Source organism: Drosophila nasuta, chromosome 2L (genome assembly GCF_023558535.2).
Source record: "Drosophila nasuta strain 15112-1781.00 chromosome 2L, ASM2355853v1, whole genome shotgun sequence".
Classification (NCBI taxonomy): domain Eukaryota; kingdom Metazoa; phylum Arthropoda; class Insecta; order Diptera; family Drosophilidae; genus Drosophila; species Drosophila nasuta.
In genome coordinates, this window is record NC_083455.1 from 7,083,642 (window position 1) to 7,109,793 (window position 26,152).

The window sequence follows — 26,152 nt, forward strand, 5'->3', positions numbered from 1 at the left end:
TTGGGCCAGTTAGTGAGCTTGGCCTAATTACCATTGGCCGCCTGTTCGATTTGACGACGACGACGCCGCAGTCTATAACGTACTCTCTGTCGGAGCAGCCAGTTGCAAGTGGGTCGCACACAAACGAAGAACACCAGCTCGAAGACGGACACGAAACTGCAGCCCATAAACAACCCCGTGATGCCGCCGAAGGTGCCTGTCCCCATTGTTAAATGATATACACTTAATTAATATAGGCCTAATAGCTCGTTAGTCTCAGCAGAACAGTCCAAATCCTTGATAATGTACAAACAAATATTTCTTTGCTGAATTCTTCAATAATATCAAGTGTTTTTTTTTGTAGAAATTGAACACTTAGTTTGATTGGGAGAGTTAAAAAATTTGATTCAAAGCATTGATCATAAATATCATAGTGAGGTACAGCTAGTAAGTGTTTCGTTTAAATCATTTTTAATACAAATACATAATCTATGCATAATAATTAAATGTTTTTTTTTTTTTGCAAATAAAACAAACTTAGACAAGCATTCTTGTCAAAAAATAATAATAAAAGTGTCTTAAGTAAATTTCGCTTCAGTTTTAAAATTTTGAAAAATTGTTAAAATAATAAATAAATTAAATTGAAATTAGCTTTATTCTAATCCTATAGTGTCTTTAAGAAATTCATATTATTTTCTATTTTGCTTATTTTAAATTCTTGTTTCTTTCTGTTTTTAAGTTCGTTTTATAGCAGTTATCACGGTACTTGCCTATGAAGGTCAACCAGTTCTCATAGACATCCAAGCGCAATTGCTCTGCGCTCAACGAGTCAAAGTAAATGTGCACAACCAGCTCATCGGAGGCATTAAAGTTCTGACTGTGCGAGCGGAATAATTAATATGATAATTATTGTATGGACGGCCAATAATAGATATTCACTTACAAGAAGCCATCATTATTGACATTAGTCATAGATTGGCTGGCATCCAAGTTGGTCACATCGCTGTGTACGTCATAACGATAAAACTGGCACGGAGGTAAGCAGTTGCAATGCGACTGAAGTTCATCCCAGCTGAGATCTATAGTGAACACATCATTTATTCATTAAAAATATTATATTATGTCAAAAGAAAAATGTTGTTCACACTATAAAACAATTCTCAACATCAAAAATTTAAAAAGTGTTGGATATTTTACGTTCGTAAAACATAATTTCATAATTCATAATTTAGATAACTTTTCGCACCAATATATATAATTTTTTCCAACTATCACTTTTATTCACATTACTCTCTTTTATGAATTTCATTTGACAATTGTATTTTATTTAACACTAAATTTTGCTTTCTTTTCAACTCATGCACTGAATCGATGTATCTATATTTGTTTTAAATCAACTGTGGTCGACTACGGCTACCCATTTTCAATAAAAGAGAAACAGTGCAGTATTATTCTAAAGATATACTTAATTAATATACTGAAAAATACTAAAATATATCAATGGATATATTTGGTATATCGATAAAAATATACTATGTAATACAAAATATACCAGAATTTACTTTATGGGGTAAAAGATGACTCTTTAAGCCTCTTCCACTCATTTGCTAAAGGTACAATGTTAAAATACCCTTCTCTCCCATAGGCACCGGATATAAAAATTCTCTTACATTTTTTTCATTTAAAAATATTTTCTGAATTAGTCGTATTACTCAATTGGTTATTAGTAGCTCTGAACATTTGTAAAATAAATTCTGATCTTTGATTTTGAGCTATATGATAAATATATGAAAGGCTTAGTTCTTACCTTGATCTTGGACGCACTTGTACTGCCCAACTGGACATTGGGACCAATACCACCTGCTGGGCATATGGGGAGGAACACAACCGCACTTCTCAAAGATTCTCGCACTTCTACATTCGGCTACACAATTCTCCTGATTGTAGATGGAAAATTGAAACATCTTTCGTTCATTGGGCAAATAACAAAGTCGTTGTTCGATTGGTAGACTGGCTATATAAGAAGATGCATGCGTTTCATAAGGTTTAAGCATTAAATGAGACTCTGTTGCTTTTGGTAAAAAGACGCGTTGCGTGGTTGCATCAACTGTGGTGCCTGCCTCGTGTATGAAGAAATGGAAACCAGCTGTGACAGCCGAAGAGCTGCCGTAATCTTCGAGTTTTGTGGCCAGACGTATAGTTAATCCTTTCGCTGATTGGCCCGACGTAAGCGAGCACTTTGGCTGTCCCATAAAGCTGCAACAACGTCCTTCACTGTAGCTCCACGTGGTGGCAAACAGATCTTTGCAGCTTTGCGTCTCACCCTGCCACAAGCAAGTCAATAGTTGAGTTTCACAGAGTTGTGGCGACAGTTGCTCCAAAACCTCCGACCAAGTAAAGTTTAACCAGCTCAAAGTATTGATCATTGACTCGCTAACTTGACCTAAATTGCGTTTAGGTAACCACGGTAATTGCTGCAACGAATTGCTTGTCACATCCCACTTCCTAGCCTTGCTCAAGAGACTCCGCTTAGAGATACGATTCGAGTCGCAAATAGTAAGAGCTGGAAAGGGAATTGAACGTTCACCACTTGGTTGCATTATGCTCTCTATGTAGCGTATCGTTGGCGTCTCTGCACTCCTGCCATACGACATGATCAACACGAGCAGCGAGAGTACCACGGCAATGCAGATGAAGATCCACCAGAGCACACGCTGCCACGTCTTCGCTCCCACAAATAAATGGAATCCATGTATGCTGGACATTTCGCAATATATCTCGAAGCCAGTCTTGGGCTTGCATAGTCCATCATCATTACGCTCTCGCAGAAAATTCAGGAACCTGGGCAACGGAACTTGCTCTAGTTTTTTCGACAATTTTGAGCGAGTCTCTCGCAACCATCGCACGAACTTGAGACGTTTGTAAATCTTGAAAAACTGGCTTTCGGGTTTTATAGGCTTATCAAAACATTGTAGCGCCGTTGACTTGTGAGGTTGCTTGGGTCTCAGATACTCCTCAAAGTTGATTAAATAAATGGGGTGCTCTAGCTCTTCTTTTGACATTGGAAATAGCTGTCGGGTTTATTAATAAACGAAGTGATGAAAAATAATGCAGTGAAATAGATATGTGATTATTTTGGTTAACAATTAAAAATATTATATACATTGTCTACTGTGATTGACAATTTCATAAAATAAAAGAACTATGTTAAAAATAATAAGTGGTTATTTTGACAACATCAAAGACGTAATCTTAAAATATATTCTGAATATTTCAAATCAATCAAAACAAAAATATATTATTTAATTTAAATTTTTCAATTATAGTTAGTTTTAATTTCTGCATGAATAATCTATAAGCGAAAACTTACGAAATATTAATGATACTAATTTCATATGTATACTATTTCAATTTTAAATAACTGCTTAAATATAATGAAATATAATAAATTTGTTATAATAGCAAATATTCGCAACAGAAGTGAGTAATTACTTAAAAAAAAAACACAGAAAAGAAATATTCAAAGCTAGATGGCATAATATCATAACAGTTGTTAACGCTTTGATATTCGCCGCAAATGAAATAACCATTAATTTCTAAATTAAATATATTCTTTAATATTTATTACGCTTTTAATAACACTTGAGTTACACGATTAAACGCTTTTCGATTCTTGAAGTATTCTATTCTCAAAGTGCCAATTGAGAATGCTTTATATGCAAAAGTCGCTGCGATATTGCCAGGCCCCCAAAAAATCAATTATCCACGCGCCAATCAATATTAAGTATACGTCGGTACGCCTTTTAGGTGTTAAAATTATCTGTAATAATTTCGAAAGTACTTGCTCGACGTTTGATTGCATATTGCCTCCACACGCAATCAGAAGAGTGCATCTATTGTTAACTTCACACCTGAAATAAGGCAAACAGAAAACAGAAGAAATAACAATTAGCCATTTTTTTATGAGAAGATGGGAAGTCCGGGCTAGCCAACGATAAGCATGGTAAATATCTATTATGATATAATTGTTTACAGTCGCATTTCATATTCTTAATTGTTGCTATTGTTACTGATATTACATTGAAAGTCTACATTGTTTTTATTTAACTAATGAGTTCACGGTTGCTGCACAATGCACACACACCCATTCCTCGAACAAAGCCATAATACAAGTAGACGACTCTATCAATATTTAACTACATAGGTAGTACTTTTATTTAAATACTATTTCTAGCACAACAATTATGCACTTTCTAATTATGGATACATATTTACATAATCTTTGAACAGAAACGAGTATAAATATCAATTCTGCATTTATATGACAACTTAAAAGGTTTTTTTTTTGTGAAAATACGACAATAGCAACATTTAACGTAAAAAAATAATTGAAATATTTATGTTTAATATACCCGCTACCCATAGGGAAGAAGGTTATCATAACTTTGGGCCTACAGGAAATGTATATAAAAGGCGGAAGGAGGCATCTTTGACCCCATAAAGTATAATATTATATATATATTCTAAAGATATGATATGGCCATGTCCGTCTATGAACACCTGGATCTCAGAGACTATAAAAACCAGAAATATAATTTGTTTTTGTCAGCCCCCGATTTTCAGAACATACGATTTTTGGCACATACAATAATAACTATTATTTTTAAAATCAGATAAAAATTGTAGAGGTTTATTACGAAACTCGTTGGTGTGGAGAAAAATGTCTACTTAATACAGGGTCTCAGTTGCTTTGATTGACAATTTAATATATTATGTTCTGTATAATATATTTTTAATGTAGTACTATAACAATATACCAAAACAACATTCTGTATTTCAGTGTTTTATACAAAAATGTAAATATTTATGTTTAATTTATTTATATAAAGTTGTGTAGAATGTATAACCTCCCACCTCTTAACATTTTGACTATGTTGTGATAGCTCTGTCAGTCAGTTCTTATGCAATATTTTGATTCAGTTGGTATCGTGACAACCGTTGATCATCGAAGCTGCTATCTTTTGTCTTTTTCTCCACTTTGCTATGTGTCTCTACCTATATTGAATACATAAGTATATATGTATATAGTTTGTATGCCGAGTGCCCAAATAGATACATCAAAGTCACGCGCAAATGGGGCGTTAAAATTGGATATGAATTTCATCAGGTGACTCGTTAACGATCTTTTCAATCACTGAGATATATTTAAATATAGTAGAAATCACTATAAACCAAACTCTGAGTTATTGTAGTCAATGCTGTAAAAGAAAGAAAGCAAATGTAGACAAAGACAGCGCTATCAAGACTGAGTAAGACAGAATGAGGAAGTGGAGTCATGCATGAATATGAGGGCGTATATAAAATTGAGAGAAATCCGGAAGTGGAAAAGAAAATGCGGAAGAAATATTTTATTGGTTTCACTTATTTTGCTTATAGATGTAATGAATTATTAAACCATCAAATGTGAAACGTTATTCAAAAATTCAATATATTCAAAAAATACAAAAAGTTGTTTGTTTAATGTAAAAAACCTTTAATGCTAATAATTTATCTATAAATGATATTTTTATACAAAAATTAACTCGTCGACTTAGATTAATGAATGATAATTGAAAATTAGATCATGCTTCACATTATTTATTCTTCAATTTGATTTTAAAAGAGCTGCTGCATACTTTTAAGCGCAACATAAAAAGTCATTGGCTCGTGTAAGCAAATATTTGAATGGATAATATTTACAGAAGACTCTGCTTTCGACTTGGTCAAATATTTGGCTTCTATGAAAAACTGAATGCCATAAATTTTCGCCGAATTGACGTTCGCATGGCTTTAATTAATTATATTTTTTGTTTTTTCATTTCTTTTGAGTATATTATGGCTTGGCACACGGCGCAAGGTTGCCCAAATATGTACACGGTTTGTATCTCTAATGATATTTTAATAAGTATTCCGTGAACATTTCATTCATTTAGCAGCCACGTGCCCGACAACGCTTGTCTGGCTGGTATACCGACAAACAAATATATGATATATACTATATACATTACAAAATTATGTGTTCGTTCCGATGTCGTGTGTCGATAAGCCCCGTTCGACAGCCGACAATCGACAATCGATCTGAGCTGGTTTGCACTGGAAACTCCAACTGCATTGCAATTGTATGCACATTGTAATCCTATTGAGTGCCCCAAAAATATACATAACTTCAAGGGAGACCCTAAAATAAGTATGAGTATAAGCATTAACGGTAAACATAATACCTTATTGCGTCACTTGAACGGTAAAAACCTGCATCGGACTGCAAGCTGACCGACTGACGTGTCGCGTGAGCTATTTTTGGAACTGCGCCTTGTAAAATTAAACTTTTGATAAGCCGACGACTCAGTTTCAGATTGCGCTGTCTCTCCCCATCTCTCTCGTTTGATCTCTCCATCTTTCTCTTTATTTTTTGTGTCTGCTCATCGCCCCCCCCCGCAGCGATTTTTGTTTGTATTATCAGACGTTGATTTATATAGACGTATCATCATAATACGAAACTGGGGCGAGGCTAATCTTTTCGTGTAATTGACGCAAATTGAACATGATTCGATTTTGCGAACTTCTGTTGTTGTTGATTTAAAAACGTATCGTCCATCTATCATTCGACTTAAGTCGACTCGACTCTGGGCAACGCCATTTGAACCTGAACCCACCACCGAACATAATACCCACTGAGTCAGCATTATCCAGGTTCTGGAAGAACGTGCTCTATTGTATTTACATTTAACCCAATCGTGTCATTCGCTTGTTGCTGAAGGTCGTAAATCTTTTTTGTGATTTCCGATTTGAGTTCAATAAATCGTCTGATGAATATTATATTTGCTGAACTGGACAGTTTTACAGATGCCACGCGCTGCTTTCGAACATGCGATAGATCAATTCAGGTTTGCGATAATTCCTTAGAAAAATATACTGATTAACAATTAATGATTGACGACACTATCTTAAAAAGAGTTATACTGAAATTAGTATGAGCAAAATACATATATCATTATTATATTTAAAATAAATTGTTTTCTTTAACTTCGATATTTAAGTTTTTCTTATGTGAGTTGTTTTGGAATTTCTTTTTTTATGCTCAATTAAATGGCAATGTGCGAAATTTCAAGGAAAATTTGAAATTGTGCATATATTTTTTTAAGTAATCAGAAATCCTTTCATATTTTGATTATTGCACAGAGGTGTGCTTTTAATTGTTTTCATTAAATGTTAATAACAATTTTCTCAAGGTCTGCTTTGAATTCTTTCACAATTATACTCACGCAATAACATTAAAATTCTTTGTTTATCAAAAATACTTGTAATAGGTAAATACTGGAAAAATTTCAGGCTTGCGGCCACTTGCTCGAAATAAATAAAAATATTTTGTGGGATGACAAATGAACGATTAAATTTCTTCGCGCTTGATTCAGCTATTTTCATGAGATAAACAATAAAGCGCAAATAAGATTGGCAGCCTTCTCTTCTCGGTTCTAATGTAAACAAATAAAAAATACTTTTTAATCTCGTGATTTAATTGTTGCCAAATGATTCTAAAAGCAAGAACTAGACCAGATTGAGATTATTTACAAATTGTGAGTGATTGGTGCAATCGCAAATGTTGTTTTCCCATCGTGTTCTCTTGTTTGGTATGATAGGTTCTTAGCTCGTTTGATTTAGATCAACGTTTGAAATGTTTACTCATATAGTATAAACGTAAATAATACGATTTTGTTGTTTTAAAAATGTATTTATATTATCTTTTTTCTTTCGTTTTGTGTGTATTTTTACGATTATTTTTTGCACATTTCGCCGTGTTGTTTTTTATTTAACTTTTCTGCTCTGGCATTAAATTTGAGCATTTTATTTGGGCGTGACCTTAGATTAGCACATCGGCACTCAGTGTACATATGCATATATATCTCTCTAGGTACGTCTATAGCGTGACTTTTTTTTTGTATAATTTTTTTCTTGAGCAGTTCTTATCAATGCGGCTCGCGCCATTCACATTCACATGTTACCAAGCTATTTTTAACATTTGACAATCAAACAATTATATGAATATCATTTGGATTGTACTGAGGGTAGCAATTCAAATTAGCAGGTTGATAGCCTCAAAGCAGGAAAAAAACAAGTGTATTCATAGTACTTTCCCTATCAGTGGTGCTTGTTACCAGGGGTAGGACGTACAGATAGACTTCAATATACATATATATTATATATGGAATTTTCGCCACAATATTCCATTCATTGAATTTTTTACAAGCCTCTGACGCAGTTGGTCAGATTATTTGTTAAAATACTGTGTAGAAGTACTATAAAGAGTTGAATCCTAAGCGCGCTGCTTAATTTATTAAACATTATCTGCATGGTTGAGAACCGCGTATTATTAAGTGGAATACATTCAAGTGGTCATAAGCAATCGCTGCTCTCACATTTTAATGGCCATATTGTTATCAATGACGTTAATCATCAGCCCATATACGACAGTTTCCTCGAAAATTGTCAACAATCTTTTAACGGGGAATTTAGTTATGATGACGCAGCGAAACCTCTCCAATCCTAAAGCGCCAAATATTTTTTGGAGAAGCTTTTGGATTTACGTAGTTGCGGTTGGAAATGCGTATGTCTCGACCAAACTTCAATCCCGTTTTCCGTTTTGCACTCAGGTGACACATATATTCATTTAAGGCATCTCAACATTTGCTTATGGAATTATACAAAAGCCTTATATAGCCGGCCAATTGACGCATTAATTAGTGCTCTAAGCGATCAGGTCTAATGCTTTGAATTTCTTGGGTAAATATTCTAATTAAATGCAACGATTATGTTAAGTTTTAGATAAGTGCAAGCAGTAAATTATATACAAATTTGATGAGTTTATTTCAAAAAAAAAATAAATGCTATTTACGTATTCGGAAATAAAATAGATAATTTTTTGGCATTTATATTAGGATTAATGAAATACCAAGAATTAAAATAAGAATGGAAGTAAATTAATTTAAAAAAAATTATATATATGTATTTGTATTATTATTATTATTAATATATTTGATGCCTATATTATTAACAGTTTGAATAGTGCATCGCAAACTGATTCTGCCACTCAGCATGAGTTGTTATTATTTATTAAAGAAATTGTTACTCGTCACAGTCGGTCGCAAAATTAAAAATGTATTCGTTAATGTACAAATATGGGAAGAATGTGTAAAATATTTGGTATCATCTCGCTGAAAATATGCTCGAATTTTATTTGAGTTCATGTTTGCTTCCCGAAGATCAGACTAACGGTATGGCGCCGGCTGCTCACCAACGAAAAAAATTAAAAAAGAAAAAAATTAAAATCAAAAACGTGTACTCAAATATTCTCTATCCAAACATATTTGTATATCGAGTTAACGATCGCCTATACGCACTCACGCATACATAGACACAAGACACCCACACGATAGTGGGAGAGCTTGAAGCTCGCAGAACAAAGCAAACATGTTAATGAGGCAAACTTATTGTTATTGGTATTGTTGGAGCTTAATACTATGACGTCAGTAAAGTCATTGAATTATAAATTAATAACGAGCGCCATGTTCAAAATTATATCAAACATTTTGTTCTGTTGTGCGTATTAACAACACATTAAAAACATGAACAAATAGTTCTGCTAAGCCAACTAAATATTTTTTTATCAGAGCGGAAGACCGAACGCGCGACAGAGTCAACGAAGCGTCGCTACCTGAGCGAACTATTAAGTTACAGTTATGACGAACGACCATCTTACTGCCTCCATCCCCTCCCTCTACCCACTCCGTCTTAGTCCAGAAGATAATCGCGATGCGCGCTGAATTTGCTGTTGTTGTTGTTATTGTCTGAGTCCAACTGCGAGTCGGAGTCGGAGTCCGATTTCGATTGCGATTGCAGGCCCGTGAGCTACGATAAAGTCGCGAGATTAAAAAAGTCAAGTGACACGCAAATGCGTCAATCGAAAGCGCAAAAATACAACAAAAAAAGTAACATTAAAATTATAAAAATCAAGCAAGAAACGCTTAGTATTTAACTGATCGAAAACTTAATACACTTTAATATGTTTGCATCGTTAAAGAGCCGTTAATAGAATTTTAGAAAAATCAAAAAATATGTACATTTCAATTAAGAGCAATTAAATCAACCTAGACATTATTAGAATACAACATATATATTAATATATGCAACTTTACTGAGAGCATATATAACAAAATGGTTCAAATAATTATTATTAATTATCGGAATATATCAATGAACTTAGTATTGTTAATTTAAGAGGCGTCAAAACAAGCAACAATACTTATATTAAGTATACGCAATGTTGTTGTCTGTTTTGACGTCACTTAATTGTAAACGCCCTAATTAATTATCTTGAAATTACAGGAGTATTTCCCTGTGTTATAATTTGAATTAATCAAAATATTTGTTGCTTATAATTTTCCTTGTATTCTCTTTATATAGTATTTAAAATTGTTATACACAATGACATCTTTAAGGTATTCTTTTTTGCAGGGTATATAAAAGCAAACGTCAAACGAGATTGGTGTTGACGGTAGCATAAATCTGGGAGCTTCAGCTTGAGATTGTGCTGGATTGCTGGAATCTCAGTCTCTTTGTCTTTGCCATTGTCTGACGATGGCCATTGAGAAGCGCAGAAAGCCACTCGACTCCACTCCACGCGTCACTCGAAGCTCTGCCTCCATTTCCACCATCCACCATCCGCTCTCCGTTCTCTGTTCTGGCCGCGATTCTCTTCCAGTGGCTGCTGCTGTTGCTGCTGATGATGATCATGACAAAGAAATGTCAGTAATCGTTGATGTTCCGTTTGTTTGTTCCAACGAATTCCCCCCCATTCGTTTTGTTTCTCCCAGTAAAAAATTACGTTTGACGTCAGTCGTTTGAGGCTTGGGCTTGGGCTTTTCTCATCGTGGACTTCCACAAAGTGTGATGCTTATTCTAAAGAGAAAGAGATAGACAGAGAGAGAGGGAGGGCAACAAAGAGAGCGTTACAGCTCGTTGTACTGTAAATGCTATTCAATCAAGAGATCTGAGACATCGATAGATGTGGCTAAATTGGAATGCAGCCCCCAACAATGCACTTAACGTTCCAATGTAATGCTCGACGTACGCGAGGCGAGTATTATGAATGAATTTGATTCAAGCTTGACGATGAATAGCTGCACATATCACTTTAAATTCATTTTTCAACAGAAACTCTCATTCTATTGTTATATATCGGAACTAATTCCGAATTCTTTTTGTACCACTTCAAGAACATAGAGCGGCAGCGTCTTTAATGCTATCAAGTTCAATTACCCATAGCGGTAAAAAATAATATGATGATATTTTTAGTCACAACTTGAATAACATCTCAGCTTATTGTTCATTTAAAACGGGCAATTCCAGGAACAGCTGGCAAAATACGTAAATAGAAAGCATTATTCCAGTATTCATCGCTCTCTGACATTAAAAGTAACTTATATTTCTAGTCAATTTAGTTCCGTTAACTTTAGCTAGCAACAAATTATGACATTTAGTATTTGGGTCTTTGAACTTGGAATTCTTTTAGAAAGTTCCATAATCAAAATCTATTATTGGCTTTTAACATTTCAAAAAAAATAAACATTTTTGTGACTTAAAGTTATTTATAGTGAAGTTGGTGAATTGAAGTAAAAAGTGAATATTATTTCTTGGGTGCATTGTAAATTCATTGCATTAACTGCGCAGCTTGTTTTGGAGTTATTTTGCCTATTAGTTGTCAGTAGTAGAAAATTGGGACAGCTTCCGCTGGACTTGTATAGAATTTCCATACATGTTGATGTTGTGCATTCAGATTGTTTATTAGAATTGCACAGCTTCTATTATTTGAATGAACGTATTCCCAATTGCCCAATACAATACATATACATACATTTACACTTAGCTCCGGTCACGTGCAAATGTAAGATCTGTTATTATCTGCTGTTTCTGTTGTTACTCATTCCATCGTTGCCACGTTGCAGCGCTGTGTTGTTCTGCGCTGTGCTGTGCTGGCAAAAGTTCAATGCATTCGGAGAGGGTTCTTGAGTGTGGGCCGTAGACTTGCAAAAATTTGCATTGCCATTGGCTTCGCCTCGCATAACAATGGGAGGTGTTTGACGTATGTGGTTGCCATGTGGAGCAATTCGAACATATAACATGCAACAGCGACTCGACTGGCAAATGGCAAAAGGCAAAAGAAGTCAAAGTAGACACTCAACTTGGGGGTTTGTATGTCACTCAACATTGGCTGGAAGACTCAACTGCGACTGTGACTGCGGCTGCGACTGACGCACGTCGCGGCCCCGTCCCATAAATATTCGTATTTTGCACTCTCCCTTGCGATGGCCATGAACCGCGTTGGCCTGGTGCGGGTGGCAGGGAGGTGGGACGCTTTGGCAGCAAGGAGGCAAGCAGAAGACAATGACAGACAACGAGAGAGAGAGGGAAACAGAGCAGCACATAGAGCTCAAGAAACTGGCGCAGATCTTATCGATGTTTGCATAATCCCCATTCCCTACCAAAAAGCTGCGCAGATATATTTCGTATTTTTGCAATGCAGATCAGACCATGCCATCCCAAGCCATACCCCGGGTATGTCCCGAGTTCAACAATTTCGATAAACAACTCCGCAGACAGTTCATTGTCTGAGTCTGACCTTAGATGGCGCCATGTGATCGTCGGGATGACGGTTTATCTTCTATTCTAACAACAACCCCATCTTATCTAATTGCGACGCAGTTGCAAGTTACGCAATCAAAATATTCCAGGTAAATACATTTTGGAAAATGATGTGATCCTCAAGCAAATAAAATACAAATTAAAAAAACTTATGAACTGAACGCATAACTTCCATTCAATGATTGAATAACGCAATGCAAATAAACTTTATAAATTATAGATTTATAAGAGAGCACAAACAAAAGAACTTAGAACTACATATGTATGTAGATCACAGCATTAAATAATCAGATGCTATTGGAGGATCCGTTTGAATCAATCGACGAAAAGCTTTTTTTAAACAGAATACTAAGCTGAAAACAGAAGTGATAATACTATTCATTGATAATAACTTGACTACCATACTATGGTATATAATTTATGTGCATATTTTCTAAGTTTCAATAGTTGATTGAATCATTGGATTTTCTTGTGGATGACCCAATAGTTTCAGTCAGATTCTAGATAATTATCCATAATTTTGACAATTTATTTATAAATAATTCTACATATACATACATATTTGATAAATATTTTTATGGGGTAACATTTCTGGTTTCTCTCGTTGCCCCGCCTTTCTTTAGTATATAAACGTGTTAGGAGAGGCGCTCAATAATAGATCGTTTGAGATAATCCCCATTCCTTTTGGGGAAAACTGTCCAGTTCCTCTTTTAGCTTTCGACTCCTCTGCATTTTATATGCTATTTCTCTCTATTCTTCGCTCTCAACACATGTTAGGAATCAATATTTTTTTAATTTCTATGCATTTATAGTAACTTTGATGCCTCTCTTTCTCTTGATATTAATCAATGCTATCCTCGCTCTGTGTCTGCGAACTACGCTCTCTCACCCACACACTGTTGTTCTCTCTCATTCACACCTCCCCCCCTCTAAGTGAGCTGAATACTCCATTTCGTGGCGCTCTCGGAACGATCGCGTAAACATTTCGTTCGGCTGCTCAATCCGAATCGTTCGGCTTGCTCGGCTTGCTCGTCGTGTGCTTCGTTGTTTCGCTCCAGCACAAAACTGACAGGCATGCGGCCAAACCAGTTAGTCGTCACACAGAGCAGCACGCGAAAGCAACGCTTAAACGTCTCCAAAACTAATACAGAATATTAACGTGTATGCTTCGCGTTTATTGTGCCAAAACCAAAAAAGAAGAAGAAACAAATATAATTGCAGTCGAAACAACTGTAAAGCAAATGTGTAGTTGTGAGCAGTGCAAAAAAGTTAAAGCAAAAGTAATAAGAAGAATGCGCGTAGTGTAAAGAAAGCGCAACGGGACTAGGAAATACTACATTAAAAGAAAATGCAAATTTGTTGAGCATAAAGCAACAACAGGCAACACAAATAAAGTATCATATATATACGAGTTACTAAAACAGCCCCCGCGTCGATCGCCAAACGAACTCGCTGTTAACCAAGTGCGATAACTAGAACTAAAAGCTAAATGACTATGACTTCAACAGTGCTGCAGCGTCCAGTAACGACAGCAACAACAACAGCGACAATTGTAGATAAACAGCAAACTGCAAAAGCAACAAAAGCAGCAACAACAAGAAGTCGCAACACAATGGCCTGGTCTCATGAGAAATTGCGTTTCTCATGCATTGATAACATTGGCCTGAAGCAGCTATGGAAACTGATTGCATTGGACACAGCTCCCAATGGGACAGCTTCCCCCACTAGCAACAACCACAACAACATCAACATCAACAACAACAATAAGTCTGGCAATGTGGAACAGCCGAAAGACAGCAACAGCAACAATATTAACAATGAGGTAAGTTAAACTGTGGCCGAAAAGAAAGCTATTGCAAGGGAGTCAAACATAAAGCAACGACTGTGACGTCAATGACAGAGACAGACTGAGAGTAAGAGAGATATAGAGAGTAGCAGCCACATCCGTGTAGAAAGCAAAACATAGTAGAGAAAGTGACCGAAGCTTGCCTTCGTCACCTCCTCCCTAGTAACTCCGCAGTTCGCTGACTTTTATCTGCATTATTTTTATCATTAAGTACGCTCGCATTATTATTGTTTGTTGAAACAACTGTTGGAATATTCTGAATGGCCCAAGCTATGTGGCGAGTAAACAAAGCCGCTGCCTCTGGAATTCCAGTAACCCACGTAACGTCAATTTGCATACGCGTTGATGCCTGGCGCTAATTAAGACAAAAGCAGTTGAAGCTGGCAACAGCCTCCCTTGAGCGAGATACTGCACAAAGTATGGTACATATATATTTATATGTAGAGGGAGACAGCGATAGAGCGAGTGAGCCGCATAGAGCGTGCCCATTCAGGCTGACAACAAATCAATTCATTTTATTGAAAACAATTGAAAGGCTTTGATCATCATCATTTTGCATCATCAATTTGACTGCCATGTTTTTGCATTATAAAGATTGCTGTCTATAAAGTCCTTTTAAGCACTTATGACAGCTGCCAGTTTATTCACCTTTTTGACTGTGTGGCCTTAAAGATCAAGTTCATTTGCCCAAAAGGCTCAGCAGCTATTAACGGCAATCAAAGAAGATCATTATTTATTTTGTTTAATTTATGAATTGTAGTCTTCGGCGTATTATAATTATACTATGCAAATTTTCTGAACTTTTTTGACAACTCTTTTGCCGGTTTCTCTCAGTGTACGATCACTTAAAAATGTTTAACTGTCAAGTGCAGCAGCCCACGCTGTCATCAGCTGCTAGACTCGCGGCTTTATCAGTCCCAGCCATAGCCATAGCCATAGCATTTATTTCATTTAGATTTGAGCTTTATTTCGTATTATTTTTTGTTTTTTGGTTTTTTTTTCGTGTTCGACATGGATCAAGGCACTTGATAAGTGCGCTTAGCTTTTGTGTGTTGCGAAGGCTGCCTGTATGCTAAAAAGTGGAGTAAAGTTCATGGCACTGCTAAATACCCTGCATCCATTCTGGTTAAACAAAAAAATTCCCTGCTTTTTAATTATATTCACTAAACCACAACTCGTCATAGTGTAAGTCCGACTTGACGCAGTTTCTTTTGTCGGAAATGTTATAATGATTCACGCTATTCGTTTGCGAGTCACAATTTTAAGCTATAAGGAAAAGAAATTAATCATACAGATTTCAAATATTTGGTCGCTATTAGTAATCAACAAATTGGATTCCCATGTGTCGCGCTTGGTCTCACAATAAATAACACTGTTCATAACGGCTTCCAATGATAGATTTATAGTATCGCCATCTCGGATTTATTAGATATAGGATTGCCACGAGCTTGAACCCGAAGCCCCGAACGAAACGCGTTGACCCTGCCTTCGTCTTTTTTTCGCCTCGCTTCAGATATCGTAACTACGATGCGTTAACTTGGCGTTATGTTTTATAACCCATAACTGGTTTTTGTTTTGGTATATATATACAAATATATATCTATATATCCCTCTGCACCACGTTTCCCCCTCTTTCCCCTCAGATGCCCCAATGCATTGACGTCAATGCAAATAAAGCGACTTGCGACTTTTTGTTTACCGCCCGTCTCTGTGCAGACAACAGACACTCTGTCATCCCAATCGGGCCTAAACGAGGGCTGGCAACCACCTTCGATCCTGTTTTCCAATGTCAGGGTTGTGTTCTACAAAAAATACAGATGAACACACATCTAGAATAAAGCGGTGACTGAGTCACCTACACCTACAGGGCCGCAGTTGCCAGAAACTAGTTTTCACTGGGATCAAGTCAAGTGCGTTCGATGCCACCGATCCACCCCATACCTCTATGCCTCCCTACATCCTCATGAGGGCAATCAGTGGTATTATAAAGGTAAAGATAAAACAAAACAAAAAACTAGCTGGCTGAAAGTTTCAATTTGACAAATTCGGCAAGTTGATTTTGTTTAATTAACAGCTCAAACGCTTTGACGTCACGCGCATAAATTTGTAGCAAAAAAAGAAACATTTTTTCGTATCTTTATTCTTTTGTTAGTTCTGTTGATCTTTTTTTTTATTATTTACTCTTTTTTTTGGTTTCTTTGAGTTAACACGTTCAGCCCCGGGGGCAATACAGAATTTTTAAGTAGTCATAAATAAACACTACTAAACTGTTAAGTTAGTTAAACAGCGCGCAAAGCTAAAAATAAACGGCGCGACTTAAAACGCGTGAGAAACGCGCGCAAGTTGCGCTTGCTCAGTGATGCGGATGAAAAATAACACAATATAGTATGCTGTAATTTCTATTTGCGATATTACATTGTTATCAAATGCGCCTGAGAAATGTCACATCAAGTAATTGTTGCGGCCTGTCTGTCATTCAAAATTAACACATTTTATGCTTGTTTTTGTTCTCTTTTCTCTGATGAGCTGTCAAAAGGCACAATGAGGTTTCCAAACCACAAAAACAAACAGAATGGAAAAATAAGTAATGAAATAATTACATAAAAAGTCAAGTAAAAATGAAATAATATTGTTGCAAGTGTAATTATCAATGGCGGTTCTACACAGAAAAAGCTTTCGACATTTGCCTTTGTTGTGTTTACCACTTCGTTTAAGGCCTTGTGCTAATTGTGGCCTTAAAATACGTACTAAGACCCCAATAACCATTACAGTCTACGTGCTAAAATGCACAAACTTCGGCGTAGTCTCCCATTAATGCGTTATACATATATTTCTGTAATTGCATTTTATATAATCTCATTGGGGTTAGAGTCAATGAAAAACGGAATCGATATGATCTATGTGACGTCTGTTCTATAATTAAACGTTGTCAACTTCTAACTGCCTTTTCTAACTACTCTATAGTGTGTCTATATGTCTGTGCTGTGCATGCCGATTTGTAAAGGTCAGTGCTGACGACACGACTTTTGGCGCTGTACTAAAAATAGAAAAATAGAAATAGAGTTTTTAGCACTCGCATGCTGTTTTGCTAATCGAACAGCTTCGCCTTAAAAATCAGTTTTTTGATTGACACACAATGGTCAGTCAGATTGATTAGCATTTAATTGCTTAATTAGTTGATCAAACGTTTATGTTTTATTAAGGCTATAAAATTAGTTCGTTTAGGATTAGAAACACGTTTATGTGTCGATTTACTTAATGAGTTTTTTTGAATTTGAAAATATTTACTTGCTTTAAGCACTAATGAACTTTATTTATCGGATTGAGGCTTATGGTGAACCACTGTGCACATAGGAACCTTGGCCTAACCATTACTATCTAAAGCCGAAACGCAACGATAGGCGTTATCTTTATAGAGTACGAATATTCTCATATCTTAATGCCGCATTCATTTAGTACTCAAACATTTACCCACTCGACAGTCGTAAAAAGCGAAATGAAATATGACAGCTGTGTTTTGGTCACACTGTGATTACAGTGGGTCGCAGAAGGGGCGAAGCGTGATGAATTTGTGCCACATATGCAAATGTCATTTGAACTTACGTAAAGCCAAGCCAAGCAAAGCAAAGCCAAGCAGGACGGAGCGAAATAAATTAAAAACACAACAAACAAACAAAAACAAACTTGTGCCAAAGTTGATCCGAGAAAAGACGCAGCGCTATCGCATGTTGCGATAAGAGATAAAAACAAGGCATAGCGCGCAGAGAGATAACCGATAAGTGATGTGAGATAAGACTAGAGGCCAAAGCCCAGCAGCCTACGTGACTATAAAATTGTGATCTCTTCATTAACAATTACAGCACAGTAGAGAGCGGCACAGTTAGTTTTGAATCGATTAATTAAAAAAGATTTCCCATTCCCAGTTCAAGACTCGAGTTTCGAGTCTCGAGTTTAATTTCCGAGTTTTAGATTCGCCATTCGTCATAGCCAAGCAGCTTATAAACATATAACTCAATTTAAGCTTCAATAACAACAACAACACCAACAACAACAACAACGGTAACAACGACGACAACAACAAGATAATAAATACAAACAACTTTGCATACTAAGTGGCTCATTAGGGGGCACGTTGAAGAACCACACACGTCGATTGGGGGTATGATGAGTATGGGCTGAGGATTTGGAATTGAAATTGGAATTGGAATTGGAATTGGAATCGGAATTGCTATTGCTATTCGAGAGGTGGGATTGTCACTGGTTTGGGCCCATAAAACAATGAGCCGTTTTATACGCCAAATGCGATTTGAAGGCAGCGCGTAAACAAAATAGATTGTTTGCACTTTGCTGTTGCATTCTGATTGTATAATTAACGAGCTTCGCTTTATTGCCGCTGCTGACTCACAAAGTTTCACACTTTTTTTGTGTTTTGTTTTTGCTACTAATTAAAATGTAGTCGAATTTCCATTTCACACCCTAGACGAGAGTGTTTATTGAGCAGTTTACTCAACAAACAACTCAGAAACAGCACTTTTGGTATTTAAAGTATAAAGGAGTACAGGGTATATCGCAGTTGAGCAGTCTGCAGTTGTTGACACTCTTTAGTGCCTAGTTGTTAATTTGCGTGTTAAATTTTGTAGCCGTGCACTGACGTCAAACTCTTCCCAACTCTGCTCTAATTCACAGCGCCTAACCATACCCTACGATAACTGCGATAACTTGGCCGACTATTTGAGCCTACACAGAGCCGATCTGGCTCAAATGCAGGAGCCATCGTCAACGCCAACGAATCAACAGCGCATGTCACTGCTCAAGTTCTTGGCCATTGTAAGTACTTTATATCTGAGCTGAGTCTTCCATAACTCTTTAGTTCTCAGTCTTTAATGTTTAGTCTTCTGCCTTTCCCTTCGATCATCATTTCAATTGATGTGATATTTATGATCTTTACGATGATCAAGCAGTATTAACTTGGCTTAAACGCTTCCTGCTTGTAACCTCAGACAATAAGCGAGCGATTGCCAATGTTGCTTGCATTAATTTCACATTACAATCGTGGCGTGGGGCGTGGCGCAGCAAAGGGGGCGGCGGTGAAGTGCGAGTAAATTGCATATTAAAATTTTTGTTTGATTATTTATAATCTTGAGCAGACGGCAATAACTTTAATAATTCAACGCTTCATCGCACGCTATATAGAAAATAAGAAATTTTGTCTGTTTCTCTTTCTCTCTCTCTCTCTCTCTTTCTCTTAATTCTCTTTGTTTGCCTGCCGCTCTGTGAAACCAGTTTGATCAGATCCGCCTCTTGGGAGGTCTTGTCTCTAGGCTCTGTCGCTGGGGCGTGATATCGCCGCAAGTGTGAAAATGCCTTTATCAGTTCGGTGTTTGCACCCTTGCGATATATGATGTATGTACATACATATGTACAAATATAGTATATGGAATTTTATGTAGTCATTCGTATAGGCAAATGAACTTGAGCTATGGCTTTGAAATTGAATTTCATTAATTGTGGAATAATTGCCAGCATGTGACTATAATAATAATAATAACCGATGAAGCTTATTGCCAAGTTCAACTTGATTGAAAGACTCTGCTTAAAACTGTGATTAAATTGAATATTAACTAGATTTAGTCTAATAAGGGGTTCTAGGGATTCCCGACTGCATGCAAATTATATATTATTTAGTCCAGCACTCGACACTATTTTCATAATTAATGAGATCTCTTATTACATTGTACACTTTTTCGACGTGATATTATAATAATAATTGTAAGCAGAATTTCGATTCATTTAGTTTTGCAATTCTGAAGGCAGTCAAATCTTTGCACTCCCCATCGATTCATAGTTCACTAACGATCCTCTTTTTAATTGCAGAATGCTTTGGAACTGAGCGCCCCAGCCACGCCCTTGCTTTTGCAACAACAGACACAATCGAAGCCACACGGCTGGATGCAGCTCTCCGGTCATCCCGAAAGGTAATCATCCACTTAACTCTCATCTCAACCCTATGAAATCATTGCTTATATCTGTTTTCTCCTTTCAATTGCAGCATTGTGCCCACATCGACAGGCATTGTGCGGAAACGGATCGTTGGCGTGGAGGACAGTGAGGTGCTTGCCTATCAATGGATCTCGCAGGAGCCAAAGACCTCACAGATAGTGCCCGCTTATTTGGGGTTGCGTGAGATGCAGTCACAGCATTACATCGAGTTGCAGGATCTATTGGCTGGCTTCAAAGATCCCTGTGTGATGGACATTAAGCTCGGCAGTCGCACATTTCTGGAGTCTGAGGTCAGCAACAAAACCATGCGCCCCGATCTCTATCAAAAGATGATCGCCGTGGATGCCAGTGCCCCAACGCAGGCAGAGCACGAGGCGCAGGCCATCACAAAGCTGCGTTACATGCTCTTCCGTGAATCGTTGTCGTCGTCGCACTCGAAGGGCTTTCGCATTGAGGCGCTGCGTCTGCGTGGTCGTGCCCCCGTCAAGGATTTGAAGACGTGTCGCACCGGTGAACAGATCTCACAAACCATTGAACAGTTCCTTGTGGCACGCAGGTCCGTGCAAAAGGAGCTGATCAAGCGGCTCAAGCATATGCGTTTGGTCATCGAGCAGTCTGCCTTCTTCAATCGCCACGAGATCGTTGGCTCCAGCATCTTCATTGTCTATGACGATCATCGTGTTGGCGCCTGGCTGATTGACTTTGCCAAGTCGCGCCAATTGCCGCCGCAGTTGAGCGTCAATCATCGTAGCCCTTGGACGCCCGGCAATCGGGAAGAAGGTCTGCTACGTGGCATGGATGAACTGATTCGTTCCTTCGAGGAGGTTTACGCTCGCAGCAGCAGCCATCGTGGTTGCCTCAAGATTTAAATAGGTTGCCATCTGCATCTGCCCAGTTATCTGGCATTTTAAGACTGATTTGCACAATTAATTTATGTTCGAATCTCGATTCGAATGATTAATCGCCCCATTGCATCACCAGAAAAAACTTACACATCCCGCCAGGCTTTGACTATTTTCCATATTGGAAGCGTCCATCTAAGCGCTGGATTTTTGCACTTTTAGAGAATATACACACATACACTCACACACACATACATTTATTTAATAAGAACGATTAGTATTGATCAACACCAAGCAGCATTTGTTTGATTGAAAACAGGTTTAATTTCCTTCATTTACTCTAAGTATTGCTATTTTGAAAATATGAAATACAACAAATGGAAATATGAATGAAAAAAGCATTAAGAATTTACCCACTGTGAATTGTTGTACACAAGAAATAAAATCTCAAGAAAATAAGATGGAAAATATTCCAATGATAATAATGAAGCTTCACTGTGGTTTTTATTATTTTTTTTTCCTTTACAGCTTTCAATTAAACTTGGGAATGTTCTGCATGGGAAATAAATCTTAAGAATGTATACATAACATCCGCATGTATTGTTACTGATGTGTGTTCTATTGAATTGTTATTATCAACTTTATTATCAGATCCTAAAAAGTCAGGCTCTTATAGTGCTTATATACCAACTTAATTTAAGCCGATGTTTCAATTACAAATTGAGTTGTTTTGAATAATTAAATTCATTTAATCTTGAACCATCTCTACAACCTCATATAACAGCAAGTTTTCAATGAATTAGAGTGGAACAGTTTTTTGAATGATCTTATATATAGTTAGAGTAAAGTAAATACTAATTTGTAGCATTACAAGGTACACAAGAAATGATCTGCATCGATACTTGAGTAAATGTGTCCCTCCGATATCATAAAGTCCAAAATGTTGCTAAAAGCAGAAAGAAATAAACAAAGATTAGCGACTGCTCGCATTATTGAACTTATTTCACTTACTTCATTTCGGATGCGCTGATGTGGGAGAACTTCGAATTGAGTTCACTGCGATGAATTCCCTCATCGGACACCTTGCTCTTGATCGCCTGGAAGACAGCCAACTGCTTACTATCCAGGCCAGCAACAATGGCATTTCCCTGGCTGGAACTAAAGCCAGATGACGACATATTGGCGTTGTTGCCGCTGTTGGCGATAGAGTCGCCCTTGGCATGGTACTCCTCGGCCTTGTAACGGGAATGCAGCGCCTCCAGCACATGGGTGCAAATCTCATTGGGGTCCAAGACGTTGAGCAGCTTAAAGACCATCAACACTCTTTGACCCGCCTGCGAGCGCACAGAGCCATAGATTTTCACATAGTTGTTGATCATTACATCGGGCGCATTGATGGCATCCCCCTCCTCCAGCCAATAATGAGCATCGATACGACCACTGTGATCTTCCAGAGAGTATGTAATCTTAGTGGACGAAGTCTCAATGTTGCGAACAATTCCAACGGCACAGACGAGAGCGTAGTTCACGTCGAACATCTTGAAATTGCCCTCGGGTGAGTCGAGAATTTGCTTGATCAAAAGCGAAATGATGCCCTGTAGACAAATATATAGTACTAACACTTGAATTGATAATTAAACATATTAAACAAACCTCTCCGGATGCCTCTTTTGTGGCGCCGGCTGTCGCCGTTTGTGTGGAATTGAAATCACCAACTGGAAAGGCAGAAAAGTCACATTATTCAAGCTAAACTAATCGCAAAAGCTTTCAACTTACAGGAATCGTTCATTTTATTTTTTAAAGTTGACGCCTTTTACTTATCAACAAAAAATTGCAAAGCAAACTAAATTTTGCAAGACGCATAAAGTGCAATTTGCGCCAAAACTGAGATGAGCTCTCAATTACATTTTACAATATACCAAAAATATACATTCCTGAAAATATACCAACAAGGGCACACTTAAAACTGGTCTATCGATAGTTTTCGAGAATATGCGATCCGAATTATTAACAAAAAAATTAATCTACTTCCACGAACTCTTCGTTGTGAAATAGTTTTGGTAATTTATGGCAGAGCAAATTTTCTTGAGACATGAACTGCATTTTGCGCCAAATCTGATAACTATGCAACGATGATTCCAATAATTTTTACACGAAAGTGCTGCCAACTTGTTCGGAAATTCCTAAACAGCCGAGCTGAGTGCGCGTATTTTGGCCAAGTAGAATTAGTGTGTTTTGTTAATTATTTAATAATAGTCAAATTATGAATACACTGCGTCCCTGTGGCTGCAAAGGCGTGCGTACCTGTCTGACTTGTGAGAAGGACTTTGCGATCGCCAAGCCCACGTGGCAACAACAATTCCAGCAACTGGAGGCATTTTCCTACTGCGTGCAATGCAAACTTCTTTACTCCGGTTGGGACATCGAAGCTGTCCAAGCTTCGCATCCAGAGCACGACCAGACAAGAGGTCTGCCACTGCCTGGCGTATTCGTGCAAGAGATGTTTCTTTCCAGCGAAGAAGGTGCTCAACTGATGCGGGACTTGGATGCATTGCCTTGGGCAATTTCACAAAGTGGACGACGCAAGCAAAACTTTGGACCCAAGACAAACTTTAAAAAGCGCCGACTGCAACTGGGCGCCTTTGAGGGTTTTCCTGCCAGCACACGCTATGTGCAGGAACGGTTCAAGTCGCATCCACTGCTAGAGAATTTCCAATCTATTGAGCAGTGTTCGCTGGAATACGAGCCAAGCAAAGGCGCTAGCATTGATCCGCATGTGGACGATTGCTGGATTTGGGGTGAACGTGTGGTCACAGTCAACTGTCTGGGAGATGCTGTGCTTACTTTGAATCTTTATGAGGAACATCAGGCGGGCAAATACAATCTAAATGTGCTGGAAGAATACGAGGGGCAGTTGCTGGAGCCTCTACTGACAGCGGAGCAACTGGCGGAATACAAAGGCAAGGTGTTGCGCATTCCCATGCCCAAGTAAGTTTAAATGTTGTTCTGTAAAACTTCTTAATTATATTGTTGCCGTCTGACTTGCAGCCTTTCACTGATTGTACTTTATGGACCAGCGAGATATCAATTTGAGCACGCTGTGCTCAGGGAAGATGTCCAGGAGCGTCGCGTATGCATTGCCTACAGAGAGTTCACGCCCATGTACATCGAAGGCAAACACAAGGATCAAGGCAAGACGGTGACACAACAATCCCAGCATTTCTGGCCAATAAAATCGAATTAATTGAATTTGCAAAATCTTTATTCATCATTATTTAACGGGATTTGTCGTTGAGGAGCTGGTCGATAGTCCAAGAGCGCTACCTGAGCAGGCAATTGAACACCATGCATACGCTTGAGATGAGCACGCAGATTGCTGCTGGTGCTGAAGCTGTTCAAGCACACAACACATTGATGACTGTTCGCATGCTTGTCCCGGATGTGGGCATTGAGATCCTTGACTTTGGCAAACGCTGTTGTGCAATATTTGCAGACATGCGAGCGTCGCACATGCGTTTTGAGGAACTGCTGCGAGGCGTAGGCCAAAGGACAGTATTTGCACTTGTAGATTGCCTGGCTGCTCCCGCTGGGTTCGCTGTTCAGCCAGCGATTCGTTTCGTTGTATTCGTCGAGATTGTCGTGTTTTAGCTCGACGGCCGCGTAGTCTAACGTCCGCAGTTCGAAGCTGGGAAAACGCATTCGACTCTGACATTGACTTTGATCGATTTCGGCTTGTTCCTGCTCATCAAGTTCAGTTGCGGGCAGAAATTCGGATACGATGAGCGAATCTTCGTTGGCCAAACGCTGCGAGGGACGCGGCGGCTCATCCAGGATTTGTGGCGTGGAGAGTTCCTCCTCCAGTGTTTGCTCCTCCTCTTGATACTCTAGCTCCGCCTCCTCCTCCTCTTCAAGTAGCTGCTCCCGCTGCTCGCTTAACTCAAGCTGTGCCTCGTTGTAGAGTTGACGCAGCTGTCGATTAGCAATCGCCAGTTTGCTGAAGTAGGCGTAGTGCACCAGACATTCCTCCAGGCAGGCATTGCATATCATCGGGAGCTCTGACGTTAAGTCTAGGGTCATGTCATGCTACCAAAGATTGTGTTTTATTATCAACGCTCTACGGAAATTATGGGTAAGCTTTTATTAACTTACAAACATGGCCTGCATTATTTCGCATATTGTGTGCTCCTCTTCGATATCAGCATCGTTTGTCTGTCCTGCTGTGACTACCTTGTGGTCCGTGATGTCAACATCTGCGTTGTCCACGAAACAAATGCGACACAATTTACGTAAATCAATGTTCATTGTTTTGATTGAATTTTGTTATAAAATTCGGCTACTCAATTGTTGTTGCATTTGAAAATAACTCAACAGCTGTTATTAGAGATGGAAAACATCGATGGCACAGCCATTTTAATAGTAATCGAAAACCAGGGCAGAATAAATATTTAGTATAAAAATACTAAAATATATTTATGAGGAAACTTCTCTTCTCTTTTTTTTAATTTCGCGTCGCAAAATGCTGTTATTTCAAGGCAGAATTTTGCGTTTAATTTGAAATTCAAACCATTTTATTCTCTTTTCAAAATAAATTTTATTCAGTTTTTGTGTTCTGTTTTTTTTTTGCAATCATTTCTCTCGGTTTTAAAGTTAATTTATTATTTAAATCATTTAATTCCATTTCAGCTTACAATTAATTATTATCGTCAATGTGACGAAACTTATTTGTCTGTCAATAATTCCTTATCGACAA

At 37.8% G+C, this 26,152-nt stretch overlaps 5 protein-coding genes across 6 annotated transcripts; 2 read left to right on the top strand and 3 right to left on the bottom strand.

The window, feature by feature from the left end:
- Nucleotides 1-23: 23 nt before the first annotated feature.
- On the bottom strand, nt 24-3,041 carry LOC132798114 (pickpocket protein 11). Its single transcript, XM_060809836.1, has 4 exons — nt 1,787-3,041; nt 923-1,058; nt 750-856; nt 24-196 (listed from the first exon to the last, which is right to left on the bottom strand). The coding sequence occupies exons 1-4, from the start codon at nt 3,039-3,041 to the stop codon at nt 24-26; spliced, it is 1,671 nt and encodes a 556-aa protein (XP_060665819.1).
- Nucleotides 3,042-13,799: 10,758 nt separating this feature from the next.
- LOC132785631 (inositol-trisphosphate 3-kinase homolog) lies at nt 13,800-21,880 on the top strand. 2 transcript variants are annotated; one of them, XM_060791821.1, is made up of 4 exons: nt 13,800-14,536; nt 19,247-19,387; nt 20,435-20,535; nt 20,610-21,880. In XM_060791821.1, the coding sequence occupies exons 1-4, from the start codon at nt 14,204-14,206 to the stop codon at nt 21,427-21,429; spliced, it is 1,395 nt and encodes a 464-aa protein (XP_060647804.1). In that variant the 5' UTR covers nt 13,800-14,203; the 3' UTR covers nt 21,430-21,880. The 2 variants fall into 2 exon arrangements, with proteins under 2 accessions (XP_060647804.1, XP_060647813.1); XM_060791830.1 differs by lacking the exon at nt 19,247-19,387.
- A 204-nt stretch (nt 21,881-22,084) lies between these two features.
- LOC132785663 (replication protein A 32 kDa subunit) lies at nt 22,085-23,321 on the bottom strand. The gene is made up of 4 exons (XM_060791864.1): nt 23,179-23,321; nt 23,056-23,117; nt 22,414-22,997; nt 22,085-22,348 (listed from the first exon to the last, which is right to left on the bottom strand). Exons 1-4 carry the CDS (start codon nt 23,189-23,191, stop codon nt 22,270-22,272), a joined length of 738 nt encoding a protein of 245 aa, XP_060647847.1. The 5' UTR covers nt 23,192-23,321; the 3' UTR covers nt 22,085-22,269.
- Nucleotides 23,322-23,511: 190 nt separating this feature from the next.
- On the top strand, nt 23,512-24,661 carry LOC132785653 (alpha-ketoglutarate-dependent dioxygenase alkB homolog 4). The gene is made up of 2 exons (XM_060791853.1): nt 23,512-24,390; nt 24,451-24,661. The coding sequence occupies exons 1-2, from the start codon at nt 23,666-23,668 to the stop codon at nt 24,644-24,646; spliced, it is 921 nt and encodes a 306-aa protein (XP_060647836.1). The 5' UTR covers nt 23,512-23,665; the 3' UTR covers nt 24,647-24,661.
- LOC132785645 (zinc finger protein 236) lies at nt 24,627-25,780 on the bottom strand. Its single transcript, XM_060791841.1, has 2 exons — nt 25,552-25,780; nt 24,627-25,485 (listed from the first exon to the last, which is right to left on the bottom strand). The coding sequence occupies exons 1-2, from the start codon at nt 25,702-25,704 to the stop codon at nt 24,664-24,666; spliced, it is 975 nt and encodes a 324-aa protein (XP_060647824.1). The 5' UTR covers nt 25,705-25,780; the 3' UTR covers nt 24,627-24,663.
- Between the last annotated feature and the right edge of the window lie 372 nt (nt 25,781-26,152).